The sequence below is a fragment of the Rhododendron vialii genome, chromosome 4a, assembly GCF_030253575.1.
Source record: "Rhododendron vialii isolate Sample 1 chromosome 4a, ASM3025357v1".
NCBI classification, from domain to species: Eukaryota; Viridiplantae; Streptophyta; class Magnoliopsida; order Ericales; family Ericaceae; genus Rhododendron; species Rhododendron vialii.
This window is the reverse complement of record NC_080560.1, coordinates 15,243,629-15,267,979: the sequence shown is the minus strand read 5'-3', so window position 1 is coordinate 15,267,979 and position 24,351 is coordinate 15,243,629. Positions and strand designations below refer to the sequence as shown.

Sequence of the window (24,351 nt, the reverse complement as noted above, 5' to 3'; positions counted from 1 at the left end):
ACAAATCTGTTTGAGTTTAAATTAAGGGTATGATAGAAATATATTCTGAGCAATGCATCTATAACTAAGCTGTAGAGTCAGGTTCTCTGCGCTCAATTTGATTTGTAACGTTTTTTAATTCAAAACCGGTCCTTATTTTTTGAAAGTCTTCATTAAAGCAAATATGAAAGATAGCCTGCCCCTATAATTTCCACCAATACCAGAACTTAACATGATAAAATTCTAAATTATGCCAATTTAACGAATATGACTCAAATTTTGAGACCCTTTTTTTTTTTTTGTAAGATATTTAAATGGTTCAGTCAAAGGTCGTACATCTTCACTCGAGCCCTGCACAAGAAGAGAGCTACTTGCAATATGTAGCTATAGAATATAACATCGTCAAACTCTCTCCTCTTATTGTAAGTCTGGACGGTATACCTATTCATTTTAGCTAAGCCTTTCAAGAAGTGGTTACAAAATATGACCTTGTTAAACTCTCTCATTCTATTATAACGGCGTACGGCGTATCTACTCATTTTAGCTTAGTCTTTCGAGAAACTCATCCAGAAAAACACATCATCCATGGATGTTACTGTTGGTGATATTACAAAAGTTTACACCAAAGAACAAAATTATAATGGATAAATTAACAGGCTGAGTCGCGGAAATCTCGCTCTCTCAAAGGAGATTCAAGCCCTCTACGGTAATAAACCGGTGCAGTAGAAAATCTCTGACTTGTTCCCTCCAGGATATAAACAGCCCGATAGTTTATCATATGGTTCGGACCTACTCTGCACAAGTAGAATAACCCAAAGCTCCACAAATAAAACACCTTGACACTTTGCCCAAAATTCTAACATTCATATTAAAACTCACAAACTAATTTTATTTAGAGAACAAAGATGGAAGGAAAGAGTATGAGAGATAGACCAAGTGTTGAAAGAATCCATATCATATCTCTCTCTCTTTGGCTAGGATACTACATACTTACACAACCACTCAACCATGCCTTATATAGGCAAGAAAGAATCCATATCATATCATTTCATTAATGACTAAATCTTTTCATTAATAACTAAATCTCTTGCTAAATTTACTTAGATATAGATAGATTTGATCTTAATAAGATCTAGATTCACTAGATATGGATAAACATGAAAGATATGCTCTAAATTTGCTAGATATGGATAGATATGAAAGATATATTTCCGATTTTTTCTAAATTTGCTAGATTTTTCTAGATTTACTAGAGATTCTCCTTTATCCTTCTAGATTTGCCTGAATATTCAAACAACCGCTAAGATAAGAGCCTCTCACGCAAATATACACATGACTTGTAAAGTCTAACACCAGAAAATATACAGAATTAATATTAAAATAATAAATTTCCAACGGTTACCAATATCACCCAAGATCCAAGCCAAGGCCCGAGTGTGATCACCTCCAAACAAGCTCAAGTGGAAGTGATAGCAGTGCCACTGATGCCCTGCCACAGCCATCTCAACCAATTCCTCCACCTCTCCTGCCTCATCTCCTCCTCCTACAACATCCCCGTCCACTTCGCCACCTCCGCCAGGCCAAACTCCGTTTCAACTCCCAAAACCACCTCCAGAACCCCCGTATCCGCTTCCACGAATTCCCCACCCCTCCTCCGGACCCGAACTCCCCCAACAAATTCCCTTCCCATCTCCAGCCCACCTTCGAAGCCTCCATGCAGCTGCGCCAACCCGTAGCGGAGCTCCTCCGCGAGGTCTCCACCACCGCCAGACAGGGTTGTCGTAATCCACGACGCCTTCATGGCTTATGTGGTCCAGGACATGGCCACCCTTCCCAATGCTGAGTCCTATATCTTTAGCCCTATACCTGCTTTCCATGACCTTTTAAGAGAATTGAAGGATGATCATAAATCTCTCCATTTCTTTGAAGAATTAAATACCTGCTTTCCATCGACTGAAGGATGCGTGAACAGTGAAATCTTCGGCTTGGATTAAGCCGATATTTCTTACAGTATATGTTTACTATGCATCAAATTTTGATCACAAGACAGACTCATGATTTTGCAATTTCAGAACCAGATTCAGAGAAATTGGAGTAACATTCTGGGACCATAGGGTGAATATGTTACATTTATCCCATTAAAGTTTGGTCGATGCCTTATGAGATGACTTGGATATCGTAATATTTTGAGATTAGCTACAGCATCTTGAAATATTGTAATGTTTAATATCAAGGACGGTCACAAGTAGAATAGTCGTTGGACTATATTTAAGTGGTTAAGTGGCATCTACCATATTAAGCTTGAATTGATAAGATTAATTATTTTTACCCACAGGAGAATAATTAATTTTATTAGTTTGTTTGGGACAAAATGGAAAATTTCATATAAAAGCAGAAATTTCTCCCGTTATTATCCATTTTATGTTGATGTTCGAAATTTGCTAGTCTTCTTGTTGCAGTGAAGTAGATTCAGTGCGTGTTGCAGCCTTTGCCCATTGGGAGGTTTGAATTTACTTTGTTTAAGTTAAAGATTAGCATAAAAGTTGAAGTTAATTCATGAAAATAAAACTCAGTCCTGTGAGGAGGCTATTATTTTTTGTGATTTAAGTTGAGTAAGATGATCATTTGAAAGTCGAGAATAAACTTTTCTTATGCCCACAGGTACGGAAAATTTGTTCTCATTATCATTTATCTTATTTATACAGTGTTGTGTAAATTCATGCACGATACACCTCTACCCACAAGAAGGTTAGAATTTACAAGCAAATTGAGAGTCATCATTTCTTGGTTGTTGTAGCCATTCATACTGCTTATAAAGTTGCATCTCGCATTCCGCTATAAAGTCGCGGGAATTATATTGACAATCTAGAAATTCACTTTTCTCCGATGCAAGGGTTATGATTTTGCACTATGCGAATGTTGCGTCTATAGTTACATAATCAAGTGTGCAAAATAAAAGTTAGAACATTAATAGTAGGAGAGATTTACGGACCGTTATGATTAATGTTCAAAGAATATCCATTTGGAGTTTTTCTTTATACTTGTGGTTTAAGGATCGTTTGAAGATCCAATATAGTTTTGGCTTGGATAGAATCGAGAAAAGAGTTTTAAAAAAATAGTCATTTTGCTTATTAAGTAGAGAAAAAGTATACTCCGTAAGGTTAGTGGGAGTATGTACATTTTTCTGGGCTGTATGGATATTGGTCAAGTGACAACGATATGAAGTACTAGAAGGCTACAAATAAAGGTCATGAGGTACTTATAAAGAACCGAGAATTTTTAAGTTGATTCACATGCATTCCTCCTGTTGAAAAATGTATGCATTATAATTTGTGAAAATTTATATGCATCTCTATTAATTATTTTGATGATTAATTCAATAATATTTTTATTCGGCAAATACAAAATTATCGAAAAGTCGATTCCCGAACTAAATATTTTCGTAACCTTGAAATATAGCATAAAGTCTCTTGATTCATGATTTATATTCACAAAGACTTTATTGAGCTCAATACATGCTTTAACGGTTTATTTAGATGAAATTGTGAGCCACAGGTTGACGAACCGGCTGACAAGCCGGCTGTCTGAACAGAAAGCTGTAACAACCGGACGACCACCCGGATGACCACTCTATCAAACGGCTAGTTTCCAACGGCTAGTTTCAAACGGCTAGTTTCCAACGGCTAGTTTCCAACGGCTAGGAAGCATATGGATGGCTATATAAGGCATCAAGAACTCATTAATGAGTACATACACAAGCTACAACATTCCATATTATTGCAAGAGCAAATTCTCAAAAGATCAAAGCCAAAAATTCTCATTGTTCTTCCACTTTCATATTATTCTTGAGAGAAAATTTGTACAAGTCGTGAGCGATAATTTTCATACCTTCTTCACATACTTGTATTTCCTAAGTGAGTGTTTGAGTCAAACACTTGAAAGCTTAGAAGACCAAATTCGGGTTGGAATTTGGGTGTTATTGTTTTTGAGAAGTTTTCGGAGAAAATTCTTGCGGTTGTGCTAGCTCCTCGGGAAAGCTAGAGGCATTCGGTTCTTGTAAGCACCCGCAAGACTTACAAGTTGTAATCTTTTAAAGATTAGTCTAACCTTCAAGTAATTGCTTGAGGAGAAGTGGAGTAGGGCCGGACCGTGGACAAATCCGGACCGAACCACTATAAACGGGTTCTATCTCTCTATCTCTCTATTTTGATTGCATACTTATTGTTTGCATATATTGTTAGAGATAAATTTTTATTGGTAATTATTACTAGCAATCCTATTCACCCCCCCTCTAGGTTGCATAATTTGAGTAACAATTGGTATCAGAGCCTCGGCTCTTGTTTGTAGATTTAACCATCTAAGAGTTAAGATCCATGGCAACCACTAGTAATGTTTCTTGTATCGAAGGTCAATCGTCCAATAGACCTCCCTTGTTCACCGGAGAAAATTACTCTCATTGGAAAAATAGAATGATGATCTTTATTCAATCCACGGATTATGATCTATGGAAAATTATCAAAAATGGTCCCATTATTCCTACTAAGAAAGTTGGAGAAGAGACTATGCCTAAACCAGATTATGAGTGGAGTCATTTGGAAAAGGCTTCAATAGAAAAGAACTATAGAGCTATGAACCTTCTTTTTTGTGCTATTACTCCCAATGAATATGATTGTGTTTCCGCATGTGAATCGGCTAAAGAAATATGGGATAAGTTAGAAATGTCACATGAAGGAGATAGTCAAGTTAAGGAGTCCAAAATTGATATTCTTGTGCATAGCTATGAGCTCTTCAAAATGAAACCGGATGAATCTATATCTCAAATGTTTGCTAGATTTGCTAGTATTACTAACGGTTTAAAAGCTCTTGGAAAGATTTACAGTCAATCCGAAATGACAAGGAAGGTGCTCCGTTCCATGCCAACCAATTGGGACACTACCACCTCCATCATCCTACAATCCAAAGATTTCTCAACATACACGATGGACAAGCTCATGGGATCTCTCATGACGGAGGAAATGCATCACAACCTCAAGGGTGAAAAAGAGAAGAAAGTTAAGGATCTTGCCTTCAAAAGTACAACAAGCAAATCAAAAAGTAAGGAGGATTCAAGCAACGAAAGTGAGGATGATGAAATGGCGCTCATCACAAAAACGTTCAAGAAACTCCTCAAAAATAGAGCATCTCACAAAGGCAGAGGATTTTCAAGAAAAGATGGAGGCAAAGAAGAAAGTAGTAAAAAGGATCCAATCATTTGCTACGAGTGCAAGAAGCCCGGCCACATCAAAAGTGAATGTCCATATGCAAAAAAATATTCAAAGAAGGACAAAAAGAGAGCTATGATGGCCGCATGGGACAATAGTGACGATAGTAGCTCCGATGAGGACGATGAGCAACAAGAGGTCGCTAACTTGTGTTTCATGGCCATCGAAGAAAACGAGGTAGATCTCGACTCATCCTATTCCTTTGATGAATTATTTATTGCCTATAAAGAGTTGAAAGTAGAATTTGAAAAGGTTGTTTCTAAAAACAAATTTCTTAAAAAGGTTGCTAAAGATCTCTCACTAGAAATGGATGATTTAATTGAAGAGAAAGATATTTTGGAGGAAGAAAATGAAAGTTTAAGAACCTCTTTGGCAAAAGAAAAAGAGTATTTGAAGGATACTTCCAAAAACGAATCTTTAGAAAAACAAATTGATGATTTAACTAATTCTCTTTCAAAACTCACTAATGGAAAAGAAAGTTTAGACATTCTTCTTGGAAAACAAATGGTTTCTTTTCACAAGGCCGGAATTGGTTATAATCCCACTCAACACAAAAATCTTTTTGGAAAAGATGTTCCTCCTTCTAGCCATTCTAAATTGACATGTCATTATTGTGGTAAAATTGGTCATATTTCTCCTACTTGTCCTATGAAAGGATACTCATCTTCTAATGCAAAAAAGGTCTGGGTTCCTAAGAACCGTATCAATGCTAACCTTCAAGGACCCAAGATGATTTGGGTACCAAAAGTCAAGAATTGATGTGCTATTGTAGGTATGCTTCAAAAGTTCTCTCAAGGAAGGAAGTTGGTACCTTGATAGTGGATGTTCAAGACACATGACCGGTGACAAGAGGGCTTTCAATTCTCTTTCGTCTAAAGATGGTGGACATGTCACATTTGGAGACAACAACAAAGGTAAAATCATAGGAATCGGCAATATAGGTAATTCTCCTATTATTGAAGATGTTTTACTTGTTAATGGTTTAAAACACAATCTTCTTAGCATAAGTCAATTATGTGATAGAGGAAATCGTGTTATCTTTGAAAAATCCAAATGTATCATTGAAAATGACAAAAGCAACAAGACACTCTTCGTTGGACAAAGATTTGAAAATGTATATGTTTTTAATCTCAATGATTTAAGTAATTGTGATATAAAATGTTTTTCCGCTTTGAGTGAAAATAGTTGGCTTTGGCATAGGCGCCTAGGACATGCAAGTATGGATGCTATTTCAAAACTCTCTAGAAAAATTTTGGTAAAAGGTCTTCCTAAAATCAAATTTGAAAAAGATAGACTTTGTGGTCCTTGCCAACAAGGAAAACAAACCAAGGTTTCTTTTAAGTCCAAAAATGTTGTTTCAACTACTAGACCTTTGCAATTACTTCATATGGATTTGTTTGGACCAACTCGCTCTCCAAGTCTTTGTGGAAACTATTATTGTCTTGTTGTTGTTGATGATTTCTCTAGATATACATGGGTGATGTTCCTAGCTCATAAGAATGAGGCTTATCCTAATTTCACTAAACTTTGTAGAAGAGTTCAAAATGAAAAAGGATTTGTTATTTCTAACATTCGTACGGATCATGGAAAAGAACTTGACAATTCTTTATATGAAAAGTTTTGTGATGAACATGGTATTGGTCATAACTTTTCTGTACCTCGTACTCCTCAACAAAATGGAGTAGTTGAGAGAAAGAATCGTACTTTGGAAGAAATGGCCCGCACTATGCTTTGTGAAAACTCTTTGCCAAAATATTTTTGGGCGGAAGCCGTTAATACCTCATGCTATATTTTGAATCGAGTTTTAATTAGGCCTATCCTCAAGAAAACTCCTTATGAGCTTTGGAATGGTAGAATACCCAACATTAATTACTTTCATGCCTTCGGTTGTAAATGTTATGTATTAAACAATGGAAAAGATGACTTGGGTAAATTTGATTCAAAATCGGATGAAGGCATCTTTATTGGTTACTCTCTTACTAGCAAAGCATATAGAATTTATAATAAGCGCACTAATCTTGTTGAAGAATCTATTCACGTTTCCTTTGATGAATCTAATCCTTGTGCTACTAAGGATGTTGTTGATAATGATGACTTAGAAATTACACATGAGATTCATGACTTGACAATTCAAGAAAAAGTTGATGGTGATACTCAAGTAGAAAGCTCTCAAATCAAAGAAGATGAAGTTATTAATCAACCTCAAGATGCCATGGGAGACAACCAAGATCTTTCCAAGGATTGGAGATTCGTGCAAAACCATCCAAAGGACTTGATTCTTGGAGAAGTTTCGAAAGGGGTAACCACTCGCTCGTCTCATAGAAATTTTTGTGAAAATCAAGCTTTTGTTTCTCAAATTGAGCCTAAAAACTTTCCGGAAGCTCAAGATGATGAAAATTGGATTTTGGCCATGCAAGATGAGTTAAATCAATTTGAAAGGAATAAAGTTTGGGCATTAGTACCTAAGCCTCTTGATCACACTATTATAGGTACTAAATGGGTTTTTCGTAACAAGCTAGATGAATCCGGAAATATTGTTAGGAATAAAGCTAGACTTGTTGCTCAAGGTTATAATCAAGAAGAAGGTATTGATTTTGAAGAAACTTTTGCACCGGTAGCTAGATTAGAGGCTATTCGCATATTACTTGCCTTTGCATCTTTCAAAAATTTCAAGCTTTATCAAATGGATGTGAAAAGTGCATTTTTGAATGGGTTCATAAATGAGGAAGTTTATGTCAAACAACCTCCCGGCTTTGAAGATCATGTATACCCCGATCATGTTTTTAAACTCTCAAAAGCTTTATATGGTTTGAAGCAAGCACCACGTGCATGGTATGATAGACTTAGTTCATTCTTGCTTGACAATGGCTTTACTCGTGGAAAAATTGATACTACTCTTTTCATTAAAGCCAAAGGTAAAGATATGCTCATTATTCAAATATATGTTGATGATATTGTCTTTGGTGCCACTAATGATAATATGTGCAAAGAGTTTGCTAAGTGTATGCAAGGTGAATTTGAAATGAGTATGATGGGGGAGCTTAACTTCTTCCTCGGACTTCAAATCAAGCAAACTAATGAGGGGATCCTAATCAACCAAGCCAAGTATGCGAAAGAACTTATTAAGAAGTTTGGCATGGAAGGATCAAAGCCAATGAGCACACCAATGAGCACATCAACTAAGCTAGACAAAGATGAGAATGGTAAGGCCGTCAATGAAAAGATGTATCGAGGTATGATCGGCTCATTACTTTATCTCACTGCAAGTAGACCGGATATAATGTTTAGTGTTTGCATGTGTGCTAGATTTCAATCATGTCCTAAAGAATCGCATTTAAAAGCTATTAAACGTATCTTTAAATATGTTGGCGGTTCTCATGACTTAGGATTGTTTTATCCACGTGGAGTTGTATTTGATTTAATTGGTTATTCGGATGCGGATTTTGGAGGTTTCAAAGTTGATCGTAAAAGTACAAGTGGGACTTGCCAATTTCTAGGGCACTCTCTAGTGTCTTGGCATAGCAAGAAACAAAATTCCGTAGCTCTATCTACCGCCGAGGCGGAATATGTAGCGGCCGGAAGTTGTTGTGCCCAAATATTGTGGATCAAACAACAAATGGAGGATTTCAATTTGCAATATGATTATATTCCTATTAAATGTGATAATACTAGTGCAATTAGCTTAACCAAGAATCCAATTCAACATTCTCGAACAAAACATATTGAGATTAGACATCATTTTATAAGAGATCATGTTCAAAAAGGGGATATTGAACTTAACTTTATTAGTACCGACAAGCAATTGGCGGACATTTTCACAAAACCCCTTGGTGAAGAACAATTTTGTTTCATTCGACGAGAACTCGGCATGTCTAATCATTTATGAAAAAGTTTTGTGTTCTTGATGTCAAAAGTTTTTTTTTGGATTCAATGTTGAGTTGATTGAATTCGTAAATATCATACTTGATGGAGAGTACAAATGATCTTGATAAAGAAATCACCCTCCAAACATTTTATCATATGTTTCATTTTCCTGTGTTTGGTATGAAGAAAATCAGTTTTATGGTCTTTAATGTTACTCCTCTTAAACGATTTCTGGACTTAACCTGCATTTGTCAGTCGGATGTCCAAGCGGATGTCCAACCGGACAACCGTGAGGTTGAGACTTATTCAAGCTTTTGCGTTGCTAACTCTGATTTATTAAGTCTGTTACACTTAGTTTGTATGAACTTCATGGCTTAGTGCTTAAATTGTCTCTTATATACTTCGCCGATATGAATTTCTTGTCTCTAAGCTTGCAGGGATAATCATTCTCGGTAATACCCCTCGCATTCTTTAAAAAGCTCTCTTTTAGGGGGAGCATGTATTAAGGGGACACAACAATAAACACCCGAACACAATTTTCTTCCCCTATTCTTATCCTCTTTCGGCGCCGCATCTCTACCGCATCCCCTATCCTATCTCTATCTCTTCATCTATCTCTCTTTCGGCGCAGCATTTCAAACAATTCGGCGCAGCATTTCAAACAATTCGGCGCAGCATTCCAAACACTTCTCTCATACTCTATAAATTCCACAACACTCTCTCTATCTCCTCATCTATCTATCTCTCCTTCTTTCTCGGCCTAAAACTCTCCAAATCTCTATCCTTCAAAATCGAGCAATGGCAAACATACCGCAAGGATTACCGATTGAGTTTTACAAAAGAGATGCCGAACGAGCAGAGTTCAGGTTGTTTATCCAAACCATTTGGATGCAACTCTTTATCTTCATTCTGCTGTGTGCGTTACTTACAATGAGAATACCACCATGGTTCGGGTGGAATGTAAATGTGGATACTCTATGGTATTGGATTGGCATTGTAGCTGCCGCTGTAGCAGCCATTATTCGAGAATACGAAAATCAAGGACGCCAAGCTCTCAATGAACGAAGATAGAGTGCTACAGGGCAAGAGCGGCATGGTGCTAGAACCATTGTTTTTCTCTTTTTAGTTTTTTTTTTTTTTTTTTTTGATGATGTCACAGGGGGAGAAAAAGCCAAGTTTTAATTGATCTATCTTGCCATTTTTAATATTTTTAACCGTTGTGGGCTAATTTAAAAAAATTGCTCGCTATGATCTGTTGATTTAAAAAAATTGCTTGCTATGATCTGTTGATTATTGCTATTACTCGTTGATCATAGATAACTGCTTTGGTGCATGTATTAAGGGGGAGATTGGCATAACTCCTACTTGCATAAAAACTATCATTTTGTGTCATCATCAAAAAGGGGGAGATTGTTGAAAAATGTATGCATTATAATTTGTGAAAATTTATATGCATCTCTATTAATTATTTTGATGATTAATTCAATGATATTTTTATTCGGCAAATACAAAATTATCGAAAAGTCGATTCCCGAACTAAATATTTTCGTAACCTTGAAATATAGCATAAAGTCTCTTGGATTCATGATTTATATTCACAAAGACTTTATTGAGCTCAATACATGCTTTAACGGTTTATTTAGATGAAATTGTGAGCCACAGGTTGACGAACCGGCTGACAAGCCGGCTGTCTGAACAGAAAGCTGTGACAACCGGACGACCACCCGGATGACCACTCTATCAAACGGCTAGTTTCCAACGGCTAGTTTCAAACGGCTAGTTTCCAACGGCTAGTTTCAAACGGCTAGTTTCCAACGGCTAGGAAGCATATGGATGGCTATATAAGGCATCAAGAACTCATTAATGAGTACATACACAAGCTACAACATTCCATATTATTGCAAGAGCAAATTCTCAAAAGATCAAAGCCAAAAATTCTCATTGTTCTTCCACTTTCATATTATTCTTGAGAGAAAATTTGTACAAGTCGTGAGCGATAATTTTCATACCTTCTTCACATACTTGTATTTCCTAAGTGAGTGTTTGAGTCAAACACTTGAAAGCTTAGAAGACCAAATTCGGGTTGGAATTTGGGTGTTATTGTTTTTGAGAAGTTTTCGGAGAAAATTCTTGCGGTTGTGCTAGCTCCTCGGGAAAGCTAGAGGCATTCGGTTCTTGTAAGCACCCGCAAGACTTACAAGTTGTAATCTTTTAAAGATTAGTCTAACCTTCAAGTAATTGCTTGAGGAGAAGTGGAGTAGGGCCGGACCATGGACAAATCCGGACCGAACCACTATAAACGGGTTCTATCTCTCTATCTCTCTATTTTGATTGCATACTTATTGTTTGCATATATTGTTAGAGATAAATTTTTATTGGTAATTATTACTAGCAATCCTATTCACCCCCCCCTCTAGGTTGCATAATTTGAGTAACACCTCCAATCATGTATTAAGTTGATATTTTCTATGAATGTAGAAATTAGTGGGAGCTTTGCATGAAACTAGATAGTATGTAATTAAGGGTCTCAGGTTGTCGATATTATATTGAGACCATTACTAAGTTTTTTCGGCTATAATTTCTTCTCTAAGAAAAAGATAAAGGCCGAACAAAGAACATCGATGCAAAGTACCTCGTAAGGAGAGAGACTGATCTTAAACACAATTTGTGTCCATTGAGCATAAAGTATTGAGCTAATTCTTGCCGGCAAAATAGTGTATGTCATGTTGTGGAATATGACATGTTAGCTCATTTTATAATGTTTTCTCTCATTTCTTGCTCATTTCGGGTTTTGTCACACTATAAGTGTTCTTGGAGAATAAAGACGTATATGTGCACATAAGGTAAGAAGTACGTATAAAGTTTATCCGTTGGGATAAATAAAGATGACCCTAAATGACTACTAGTTAGTCATTTATCAAGTTTATCTTATTCGGTCTTATCTAGTACTTGTTGGAAAGTGTCACACGTTGTAATATGTGGAAGGGAATTCCTATTAGTTATGGCACTACCACTATGATTCATGATTGATATTTTCTAATGGAGTAAAAGGTTTTAAAAACTTTAAGTTATGGACAATTTCAGTTATATGGCCATATAAAGTATTTATCACCCAATGCAGTATACAAGTGTCTCGTGGGCCAGTGGGAGAATGTTAGAAATATTTAAGGACCCACTTAGTCACATTGTGATTAATGGAAGCGTTCACTTCCATTGATGATGAAGTGGTGGTTTTAAGAAGCTTTTGGCTTTCCCACCTACATCATTATACTAGTTTAATTAGTTTCTTTGATGGAAGGAAACTAGAAGATTTTAAGGAGAGATATAGGGTCTCTAACCTAGCATCTATATAAGCCTATGATATCCATCAATCAAGGCAACTCAAGACATGCATAGGTTGGAAGACACCTAGATCTAATACGTGTGTGTTCGGTGTTCAACTTGAACAACAATGACCAGAGATTAGTTTGATCCTATTTTCACTGTGTATACCGGTATAGTATTATTTGTCTTACATGCCTCCCTCCTGAGTTTATAAATCTTGTCGTTCCTTATGTTGAGTTTCTCTCTCTAGCTGCTGGAACTACTATATTCAACTCATGCAGATCAATTGAAGGTACTATATCTTAGACACACTATGGTTGCTCTGGATGAATTTTGTTGACTTATTCGCTTATTTTGGATATGAATCTGCATGCAATTATTCTTAATTGCTTGTTGTGGGACTGAATCTGGACACGATTATGCACTTGTTTTTTTTAACACTTTAATTTGCCGGCGACGAAAAACATGGACTGTAAAATCTTGTTTTATTAGGTGTCTCTCTTTATCAACCCGATGCTCTAATATCAGTTGTTGGGTATCTTGGGTATCGTAGATCACTCACACACATAATTTGGCCAGAATGTCCAATCCATAGAGAAAGTAACACTATTTCACAATGGCCAGACAAAAAGAAAAAAAAAAAGACAGAGAGTGAGAGTTTGTGTGTTAATTACTATTAAAATATAAGAGAAAATCTTTTTAACAGATAATTCCTTGAAAAGTTGTTTACAGAGGTGAATCGCAACCGTCCAAGAGTGTTTTGGACGGTCCGGATGTTAATTAATAAAACTTTTTCGGGGAAGAGCTTAATTCTTCCCCTAAAAGTTTTATTTAAATCTGGACCGTCCAATGCCGAAACGAAAGGCCGAGATCGTGCGACTCCGTGAATAACTTGTTTGTAGCGGCTCCGTAAATAAGTCTATCTCAAAATATAAAACGTGCGTAAGTAGTTAAACAATACTTTTGTGAGTGAAACGTTAATTTTGTAATGAATTTGTGACTATATTCTCAAACTATATATTCATTTTTCTCTATGTTCAAATTTGCAACAGGTACTTACATTGATTTACTGGCAAAGGAAATGAATAGTAGAAACAAGAAAATCTGGGCAGTTGGGCCATTTAATCATTGCAAAAAAAGTGAGTCAAATAGCCGGCACAAGTGTTTGGAGTGGCTTGATAAACAAGTCCCTAAATCTGTGTTATATGTCTCCTTTGGAACTTCTTCAATGGCGGATGAACAGATCAAAGAGCTTGCGATTGGATTAAAACAAAGCAAACAGAAGTTCATTTGGATATTGAGAGACGCAGATAAAGGAGACAATTTTGCCGGAGATGCAAAGAGAGCTCAACTACCTAAAGGGTATTGTTGGCATTTGACGTTTCGATAGTTAGTATTTTGCCAAACCCCATGGGATGTCTAAATTCTTTTTTTCCTTTTCAGTGGTCTTTTTTTTCCTTTTTTGGTCAACTTTTTTTCTCCAGTTCATCCTTACTACTAGTAACAAGATATGGACATTATTGCCAACGCAAAAAAAAAAAAAAACAAAATTAACAAAACTAAACTAAATTAATAAAACTAAAACTCTGATGTTAGTTTTTTTCTTCTTTTGTTTGTTTATTTTCAGGATTCATTTACTTCAAATGCTCAAGTCCTGTATCTTTATTTTCTTTTTATGATCCCATGTATGCATTGTTCATACGAGTAGTTTATTGTCTCAATGCCAACAGGTATGAGGAAAGGGTAAAAGCATTTGGAATGGTGATGAGGAATTGGGCGCCTCAAGTGGAAATTCTGGGGCACCCATCAACAAGTGGATTTATAAGCCATTGCGGACGGAATTCTTGTTCTGAGAGTATAGCCATGGGAGTGCTCATAGCTGCCTAGCCAATGTACGCTAACCAATATAGAAATGCTTTTCTGGTTACAAATATATTAAAGGTCGGTCTGGCGGTTAAGACAATGGAACAAAGTGAAGAAATAGTGACTTCTTCTACCATTGTAGGTGTTGTCGAGAGGTCGATGGCATCAAAAGAAGGGGAAGAGATGGGGAAGAGGGCGAAAGAGATTGGCGCTGCCATCCAACTGGCGGTGGAGGAATGTGGGGTTTCTCGCTTAGAGTTGGATTCATTCATTGCCCATATAACTAGGTAGTAACCACCAATCGGGCTTTGTACAAATCTCATCATGAATTTTGTGAGTATGGTATTTTAATGTTTATTGAGGTACAACACTGTTAATCCTTGGTTTTTCAAAGATGGTTGTTTCTGTAACCTTATTTGATTTATTTCCGACTTGTGCTTAGTTGAATACGTATGTGTGCCGTACACATATTTTTACACTTTATGCGGCATGCTCAGAACTAAACTAGTTTCATGGATTTCGCTTTCTAAGAGCACATGTAGTAGACTGCCCATGGCTATGACTCCACAAGCTAAATTCGGATGAATGGAGACCCTTTTTGACTAGTTTTTTTTGTTTTTCTTTGCGAAAGAAGAATTTATTAATCAATGAATGAACAAAGGGAAACAAAGATTAAAGGAAAAAGGACAAAACAGCATCACAACCTAGAGCAAAAATTCCAGCTAAGTTGGCACCTTTGCATCGGACTATCATATGCCATCCAAAACCCAAGAGATGAAAGGGATGGCAAGGTGCCAACCCACAGAGGGATAGGGAGAAAATTACACAGTAGTAAACAAGAAGGGACCAAAATCTGGTTGCAATTACATTTTCAACGTCAACTGCTGCACCAAAACCAAACAGCTGCTTTATCTTCAAAACCAAACCTCAGATCCAGCCAAGACCATCATCATCCCTAAATAGCCTCTTAAACCTTTTGAAAATCTCTCGAGTCTAGAGCCAAACTTCACCAAACCGAATCAGAAAAGCAGCAATAGCCTCATCCCTTGGAAATAACAGCAGATACTACCTAAGAGGACTTGGCAACCACAATCTGCAACTATAGCCATCAGCAACATAACCAGAATTAGCCATAGCTGCAGAGTAGGACGTAGGAACCACACACACACAACTGCAAACACACTCACACACACACCCACACACACACATTCACACCCCAGGCACACCCACACAAAGACTCACACACCTCTGCACCTGAAGTATCACTGAACATCTTCCTCCAACCAATTGAGAGAGCTGCAGACATCCAAACTGCAGTGTGCACAACCGAACCAGCAGACAAAAACCTATCATCCATAGCTGCTTAAGTAGCATCACATTACTAACCACAAGACCAGAGGCACCAACAGCAGCAAAACCAGCAGAAGCAACCCCTTACCATCTACACAACATTTCCCATTACTAAAAACCAGCATTAAACTTTAAGCTGCAGAAAATATTACATGCAATTAAATCCTTGACACCAACATCAGTATCTTTATTCTCAGTTGCAGCTTCAACTTAAGTACCTATTGCAGAGTGATCCTAGACACTTTTGCATCAAAACACAGCAAAGCAACCAAAGCCGGTACCACAAGTTGCGCCATTCTCAACTTCTGCAGTATTCACCAGCACCTCAAAATTTCATGCCTCTGACTCAGAACTTGGACAGAAAAACATTTTGCCCCATCAACTGCATTCCTTGCATTCATCCACGGAAAACATAAACAGCAGCTACAATATCATCCATTTCAAAATCCACACGTACACCTAACCCAGCATAACCAATAGCAACACCCAAGTCTGCCATCAACTTCTTAACCCTGAGTTTTCTTATCCCTTGACAGCTCCAATGACTTTTTCTTTTTTTCTTTATTGTGGAGTTTAAATAGTTAGATAGGAGCTCTGTCCGAACCATGTAATTTGTGAAATCCAAATGAACACTTTGTCAACAACCCTTAAGCATGTGTTGGTGGGCCCGCCACAAGACTAGGACCCATTTTCATTATCCAAATAGTTCATCTGTTAGCCTCTTGTGTGCAGATTAGTCAATGTTTTCCTCAAAAATGAGCAAAATTAGTAAACTGCGAGACGTTCACGGTTTTCTCCTTGTCTCGGGCGTTCCAGGACTAGATTGCAGTCCAAATTTGTGTTCAAGGCCTGCATGCCTCAAATCTGACTTCGTATTGAGCGATTGTGTACGACCCAAGGGGTTAGGTCGTATGTGGTTCATGGTTTGCCTTTAACGAAAAAGAACTTAAAATTTCCTAACCGTGTGGAAAATGGAAAGACAAAGTAGGGCTAAACGATAAAAGTAAACAAACTTTGTTAACGGTTTAACAAAGTGATTGATACAAGGAAATGAAAGGAAATGAAATCTAGACCAGGCTAGATTGGACTAAAAAGTAAAGTACTTTGCTGGAAAGTAAAGGTAATTGAAAGATAATTTGGATAAGCGCTAGTCTTAATGGTCGTGGACCCTTCTCTAGGCCTTCAATTCTCGTATTTATAGGCAGAAACTCCAGGCCTTGAGCTGCTTGGGCTGATTCCGTGCATGGCTGCCATATGTCCCTTTTCCTTGCTCTTCAGTACAAGAAATCGGCTGCAGGCCTTTCAGGCCTTAGAGTTGCTTGCATGCATGGGAAATTGCTGAAAAAGAAATTCAGCTACCTTAGAGAGAACCTTCTAGGCTTTTGAGCTACTTGGAGCTACTTCTAAGCCTAGAAAATTGATCAAAGTTGATCCTTTGGCCCACCAAGGTTGAAGGCCAAAATGCCTTTTGTAAGAAACAAGGACCAAAAGCTACTTTCACTAGTCTTTAAGTCCTCTCTTGTGGGCCCTTTATCATTTAAAATAGGTTTCTTCCTCATGAAGATCTATGACAAAAAGACTTTATTGGGACTTGTGGTCTACTTTCCTCTCTCACCTTTCGGCTAGCTTGGCTTGAGCTGCTTCCTCAGGCCCGAATAAGCTACTTAGTCAGCAGCTTCTGGCTTGAAAGAGCTGAGCTGCTTCATGCCTGGGCCACATGGACCGCATGAATGCCATGTGTCCCAAGCCTTGCTTCATGTGGAAGAAAAATGGCTACAGGCCTTGAGCTGCTTCTGTAGGCATGACTAAGCAGACTAACTGAGCAGCTTATGCTCTTCTCAGATAAAGCAATCAGTTGAAGGTCGTTTTCTTTGACCTACGATCCTAGATGGTGGGCCCCCCAAGCCTGAGATAGTTTATTCCCTACACCTCATCCCACCAGATTCATTTGGACCTCTTCATTTTCAAGCCTAAATAAATCCGAAAAACTGGGCCCATACTTGATAATTGGCCTTTAATCAATTGAGCTAAATGGGCCCAGACCTGAAAATGAATCTTGGCCTAATTGGGCTAAATAGGCCTGAAAAACTAGTCTGGGCTTTAATTCAATTGGGCCGAATAAGCCTAAAAATGGGCTATAACTCAATTGGGCCAAATAAGACTAAGAATGGACCCAAATTTGAAAACTAATTTGGGCCTTGACTAATTAGGCCATGCTCCAAATATTAATGTGGCCCATTAATCCCAATCAGCCTTCCAAATCCAATTTGGCCCAATTGCGGTCCACTATAAATGTAACTAAGGCCTAAAAAATAACATTTTGGCCATAATTCTTCAATAAATCGTTTTTTTAAAAATTTGGCCAAAAATGGGTGTAAACTGTCATGATTCAAAAAGAACAAGTGTTTAATAAATCTAATTTAATTCAAGAAGGTTCTTACAAACATGCAAAACCCGAATAAATCAAAAGATGCCCACCATAAACCGCTCCATCAAGTATATACATATTGTTATTGTACGGTAAATGCAAACCTAATAGATCTAAATTTAAACTAACCAACTGAATTTTCCAACTTCAAGCTCAAAAGCATGTTCATCTAGGAACTAAACTCATCAAGAAGCTTTTGAAATACTTCACTACAAAAACCAGATATCATGGTTGTCATCGCCTTTTCAGCGTCAATTCCCCTTTGTTGAAAGTAGAATATCAAATCTTCTGTTATCTTGGAAATTCTAGCCTCATGCTCAATGCAAGCTGAAGGGTTCTTTACCTATTCGAAACAAGTCAGAAGTAACACATTTAAGTTATTATTCATTGACAAAGTAAATTAAGTAAAGTAGAGAATAGTAAGGGACCAAGTACTCATTCCATGAAAATGCACAAACAAAAACTGGAAAACACTGAAGAGCCATCAAACCTACATCGACGCATAAGGTATAATCCATCGGTCCCAAAAGTCATACAAAAAGTATGTTGTATTGCTTGAAACGTTGAGGCCTAGTAAAAAGAAAGACACCTATGAAGATATTGTAGGGGTTCGATTTGACGGGATCCTGACCGTGGTTCGGGTCCTGGTTCCTTTCTTCACAGCTCTATGCTCCCGCCACCGGACCTACAACAAGTCACTAGGGCAGTGGTTGCCCAGTGACCCTTCGACGATCAAGTTAGATCTCAGGAGAAGTATGTAGGTCTAGAGTTAGGGTAGAATGGCATACCTCTCTAGGTTAGAATCCCTTTGTATTTATAGAACTTGGCTTGCTTGGCCTCCAAGCTAGCGCGTGGAGGGTACGCTCGGGTAACCGCCTCGGGTGATGTCATAGAGGACGTAGGGGATAAGGCAGTTACGGAGCACATGGCCAGGTCAGACCCCAATGATTATCCCTGTGGCATAACCACGTGGGCTCCTCCTGGAGTAACCGTTCTCCTTCAAGTGTCCTCGGGGGGTCGGGGTTGGAAACGTCCTGATCCAATAGTCAACAGCGGGATCCCGACTGGACCTCCACTTACCGAGCAACACACCGAGGGAAACACCATGATCCTCTGGATTCCTCTGTCATAGCGGGCAGGGATCCCCGTGACGGCTCGGTGCGGTACTACTCAGGGGGACTACCAAGCTCCAGTTCCGGAGCCACTACAGATATCGATAGGTAGCTTTCGATAAAGTGTGTTGTTCCATAACTAAGGAGCTATTTACCAAAACAAAACAACAAACGGAGTTAATTCCATACATTTGCCATCCTGAAAAGTGTAACGTTATTAGCCTCAAAAATCAAGACGCAGCACAATGTTTTTTTTTTTTTTTTGATCGGCAAAAACTGGGCAGGACCATAGCCAACATGTTGAAAACAAATTGAAGATATGTTGAATGCATGGAGAGAAGTGAAAACAAATTGATATGATTGGTACTCGGGAAGCATGAGGTAAGCCTCCTGGGTCATCCATGCATAGCCTTGTTAATTAAGCAGTTGATAGCACCAAATATGAAGATATCTATCTCGCATAAAAGGTGCTTTTAGACCACTTCACTGATCTCCATTACCGAAGGAAGAAAAAAATAGTTCGTACTCAAAAGAGCATATGCAATGTACATCGGGGTTGTTTGAAAATTTCACACAATTTTCCTAATTTTTATTCAAAAAGAGCCATCATAAGTATCCAAGAAGACTGCTACAAACAATGTTTAAAATCTATGCCATGGGATCTTTCTGTTGAAAAACGTACAACAGTTGTACAAAAAAAAACTCTGAGTCTAGACCTTTGCATTGAAGTAATCACGAGTTCCAGTAATCTGTCACAAAAGTCCCTATAACAATCTGGTTTCCTCAGCTGCTAATCAGTAATGACCACATCATTATCATGCCAGTTATAGGTCAAGGTTTTCTGCCCACCAAAACTTGTAGAGTTGCATACACTGAAATATATACATAACGGTTTTCTTCAGTCTATCTTTAGCTAGGGGTGGAGGGATTCTCTGGACTGGACGGATCACGGATGACAATTTTAAATGAAACAGTAGCGCTATCAGTATTGAGATTAGGATTCAAATAGGAAGAAAATTATGCTTGTGAACAACACACACAATGCAACCCTTAGCTATGAATTTGGCAAGGATGTATTGCTTTAGCTTAAATACCCCAATAGCTTAAAATTGATTCTATCATTTCTGTATCCACAATAGCTTCAAAATTCATTCAATCATTTCTATCTAACCACTTCAGTGGTAGGGTTAGCTCATGACTTCTCAGAATAGATGGATTTATTCTCAGTTACTTCCACCATCCCAAGTAATGAATCATTAGGATTCATTTTCAAAAGAATTCACTGAGCCACGGCATTAAGAGATGTTCCCTTCTTTCCCGGCAGGCATGAACGAGGGGAGCATGTCTTCGCCCAGGACTGTTCATGTCTACTGTGGATTCCTTAGAAATTTTGGTGATGTGGCATGCACCCAGTATGCCACATGGACAGTAGAGACTCGTATACCCGCAGTAATGTTTCCAGATTAATCCACTAATCTACTAGTGGACTTGTTTATTCAGGCTTCCTTACAACTATAGTTAGATAAATCTATTCTAATATATAAAGGGGGAGAACCAATTTGGTGTCTCCCTGTCATGTATTTTCCTTTCCTAAAATACCCTCTAAAAAGAAAAAACACACAAAACAAAATAGTTACTTCCCACACACATCGCTCACTAAATTCTTTTCGTAGACAGAACTGCCATGCAGTTTTCTTTTTGCAGATAGAACAGCCATGGACTCTCTCTCTCTCTCTCTCTCTCTCTCTCTCTCTCTCTCTCTCTCTCGTGTAAAATTATGACCAATCAATTTCATCCTCATCTTTGTAGGTTGTGCAGAGAGGACTAAAAGATGGAGTAACAGCCTTTTCAAAGGTACCACCTACTCCTTTCACTTTCTGTGTTTATATGAATGCCTATGAAGTTTAATTTAATTTAATTTTTTTATCGTGAATGTCAATGAAGTTTTTCACTTTACAACTCCTTTCGTCAGAAGATAAAGCATGGGTTTGGGGAGCAAGGTTCTCCCTTGCGGTTACTAAGTACATGGTAGTATTTTTTTCCTCCCAAAACAGAAAATTAAGGTTATTTGCTAGGATAGATTCTTTGAAGATTTGGTTTGTGGATAGATTCTTTGAAGATTTGATTTGATTTTGACCAGTGCTTTGTTTTATCTTTTTGTTGTTAGCGTCACTGTAATTTCACGTAAATCTTTAAAATCATCATAGTTTTATGCAACTGAATTATTAATCTATCTTAGCATAATTTTAAACTAGAGGCCGGGGCGAATTTTCACAACATTTGTGAAAATTTGATCAAACAATAAGTGGGAAGCATTTTTACAAAAATGTTGTGAAAATCCAACTTGCACACGCATCACGTGTGCCCCGGCCTCTAGTATAGATTATGACCTCCATATTCTCAAGGGATTAATCAAAGAAAAACATGCGACTTCCAAGTAAATATAACCTCAACCCCAAAGAATTTGATACTCATCAAACATAAAAGATAAAAGAACCTGAAACTAACTTCCACATCAAAGATTAATTAAAGAATAAGTCGGTCACAAAACACGTAAAATAACATAATGAACAACATAACACACACACAAAAAGACATATAATATGGTCACAAACCAACCAACCTATGAAGCACCGACACCTCTAGAGGTCGAGGTATCGCAGTGTCGGACACGGGGACACCGCGGGGACACGTACGGGACACGCCACGTGGCCTGTCCCATAATTTAATTTGAATTTTTCACGAGGACACCGCGGGGACACCGATGGGGACACGGCAGGGGCCAAACTGTAATTATTTTAAAAAATTTGGGGGCCTAACTGTAATTTTTGAAAAATTTAGGGGTCAAACTGTAATTTTAAAAAAAAATTGGGGCCAAATTATAATATTTTTAAAATTTTTGGGTGCCAAACTATAATTATTTATTTATTTATATATATAAATAAATATACACGTGGCGTGTCTCCCGCCGTGTCCGTGTCCCCATTTTTTTAGAACTCCCATGTCCCGGTGTCGGTTTCGGTGTCCGTGTCGGTGCATCATAGCAACCAACAAATACCTGGATGTAAGGATAGGTCTTGGCAACAGAACTACCGCCAATGAGCATTGAATCGCATTGTGAAAAGTTTTGAGCATTACTAGCATTAGACAAGACCTGAACAAGCCCTCTGTAGCAGTTGCAAGAATTCCAACTCGAAATGCCCTTTGAGATGATCCTACTCCTTGTATTCTTCCCCTTGTGAATCATCTTTGTCCCAGTGTCCGCCTGCTGGCAGTTTTTTGTGAATGCAACGGAATAGAATTCACCCACCGTTTCATCCCCTTCGAATACAACACTGGGATACTTCCAAGTGATGGTGGACCCTGTCTCCACTTGCGTCCAAGAAATCTTAGACCTAGCTCCAGCACAAAGGCCTCGCTTTCGTAACGAAGTTGTAAATTCCTCCCTTGCCATTCTCATCTCCTGCATACCAGTTTTGCAGAGTAGAGTAGTTAATCATTGCATCCTCAGCACAATATAACTCAACAACTGCAGCATGAAGCTGGTTGGTGTCATAAGAAGGAGCTGTACATCCCTCCAAATAGTTGACAGACCTTCTTTCATCTGCAATAATAAGGGTCCTCTCAAATTGGTCAGTCTCCTTGGCATTTATTCGAAAATAGGAGGAAATTGGAAAAGGACACTTTTTCCCCTTAGGTATGTAACAGAATCCTCTGGTGTGACAACTTTTCCTAGATACTTCTTAACCAAGTCAGGGTACTTGATAATGGCCTCAGACATAGTACAAAAAATTATCCCGTCGTTCATCAATTCTTCTTGGTGAGTCGTGGTAAATGAAGAGCTGTCATAGACAGCACTAACAGCCAACAGAGGCTTCTTCTCCCCCTCCGTATTCAACCCCACACCTAATTTCTCAAAATCCTTGAGGAGGCGATTTGTTCTTCTAGTGTCCCCTTTTTTGCTTCTGAATAATAGCATATATTTTGAAAATCAATGGGGTTGAACACGTTATCGGACCACTTTTCATTGTAAGGAATTTACAGAAAAAGATAACCTGTCAATACAAAGGAAACTGTAACTCAATTTTCTGATACATGAGAAGTTTATATCACCTCATCTCGTTCCCTCTTTTTTCAACTTTCTCGTCTACATCTATCCATTAATTTCCCAATCTCATTGGTTTATTTTCTCAAATATCTTGTGCCTAGAATTCCTATTCCTAAGAGCATATCGAGCAGATACCTCAAGTACCAAAATTCCTTTGAGGGTCTAAGTAGGATTTATGTTCTCTAGCAATCATTCAACTCTAGTCCATTTGCAAAGTACAATGCAACAGAATGTTCGAAGGATAGCTACAACACATAAATCCAAGTTGAAGCCTCAAAACTTTCTAGTTGCTCCTTACCTTTGGCAACCTACACTGCAATTTAAAACAACTATATCAAACGTCGATGAACCAAAAAATATTTATCGTGGGTAATACACAGCACTCCTATCAAATTTAGGGTAATTTCCCTCTGCTCATAATTCAACTCAACCCTAATCTATCAAAATCCCTTCTTATTCGATTCTGTAATTCATCTGCCCACTTTATGGGTCCTCTGAATAATATCAATCACAGAACTCATAGAAGCAGAATAAACGTCACAATAAAAATAACCAACTTAGATTCTACGAAATTAGTTCTTTTTTGTTCTCGAATATCAATGGGTTAGAATCAATTCTTTAATCCTTCGAAGTAAGGAATTTTTCGAATGAAAATAACCTGAAATCGAGCATCCACGGTGGCTCCTTCTTCATTGAAGAAATCAAGCTAATGGTTTCCTCCGACAGACCTTTCGGAATCGAGTTCGACTCGACATCGGACACGAACCCCCACTTGTACTCCTTCTGTTTTCTTAGGAATTCTTGGAACCGATCACAGGCTTCTGAAATTGCTGCATTGGCGCGAATCCTCGAGAAACGTGTCGAAGTTTTGGGTTGTTTCGTCGGGTTGAGGAACTTGGGTAGGGTTCTCGCATCCGAATGAAACGGATCGAGGAGTTTGAAGCTTTGTTTGGGCGACTGTGTGGGTGCAATGGCGTTTGTAGAAGCCATGTTGTTGTGGGTTGAGAGAGAGAGAGAGAGATCCAACGAAAGCGATGGAAAGACGCGGCAAATACAACACTA

At 38.1% G+C, this 24,351-nt stretch overlaps 1 protein-coding gene and 1 pseudogene across 1 annotated transcript; one reads left to right on the top strand and one right to left on the bottom strand.

Annotated features, from left to right (window-relative positions):
* The first annotated feature begins 293 nt into the window (after window positions 1-293).
* On the top strand, window positions 294-14,715 carry LOC131323725 (zeatin O-glucosyltransferase-like; annotated as a pseudogene).
* A 3,312-nt stretch (window positions 14,716-18,027) lies between these two features.
* LOC131324319 (UPF0051 protein in atpA 3'region-like) lies at window positions 18,028-24,351 on the bottom strand. The gene is given in 6 exon segments (XM_058356249.1): window positions 18,028-18,412; window positions 22,240-22,602; window positions 22,604-22,902; window positions 22,905-23,114; window positions 23,117-23,209; window positions 23,913-24,351. Coding segments are annotated over 6 exon segments (1,551 nt in total). The 5' UTR covers window positions 24,280-24,351; the 3' UTR covers window positions 18,028-18,193.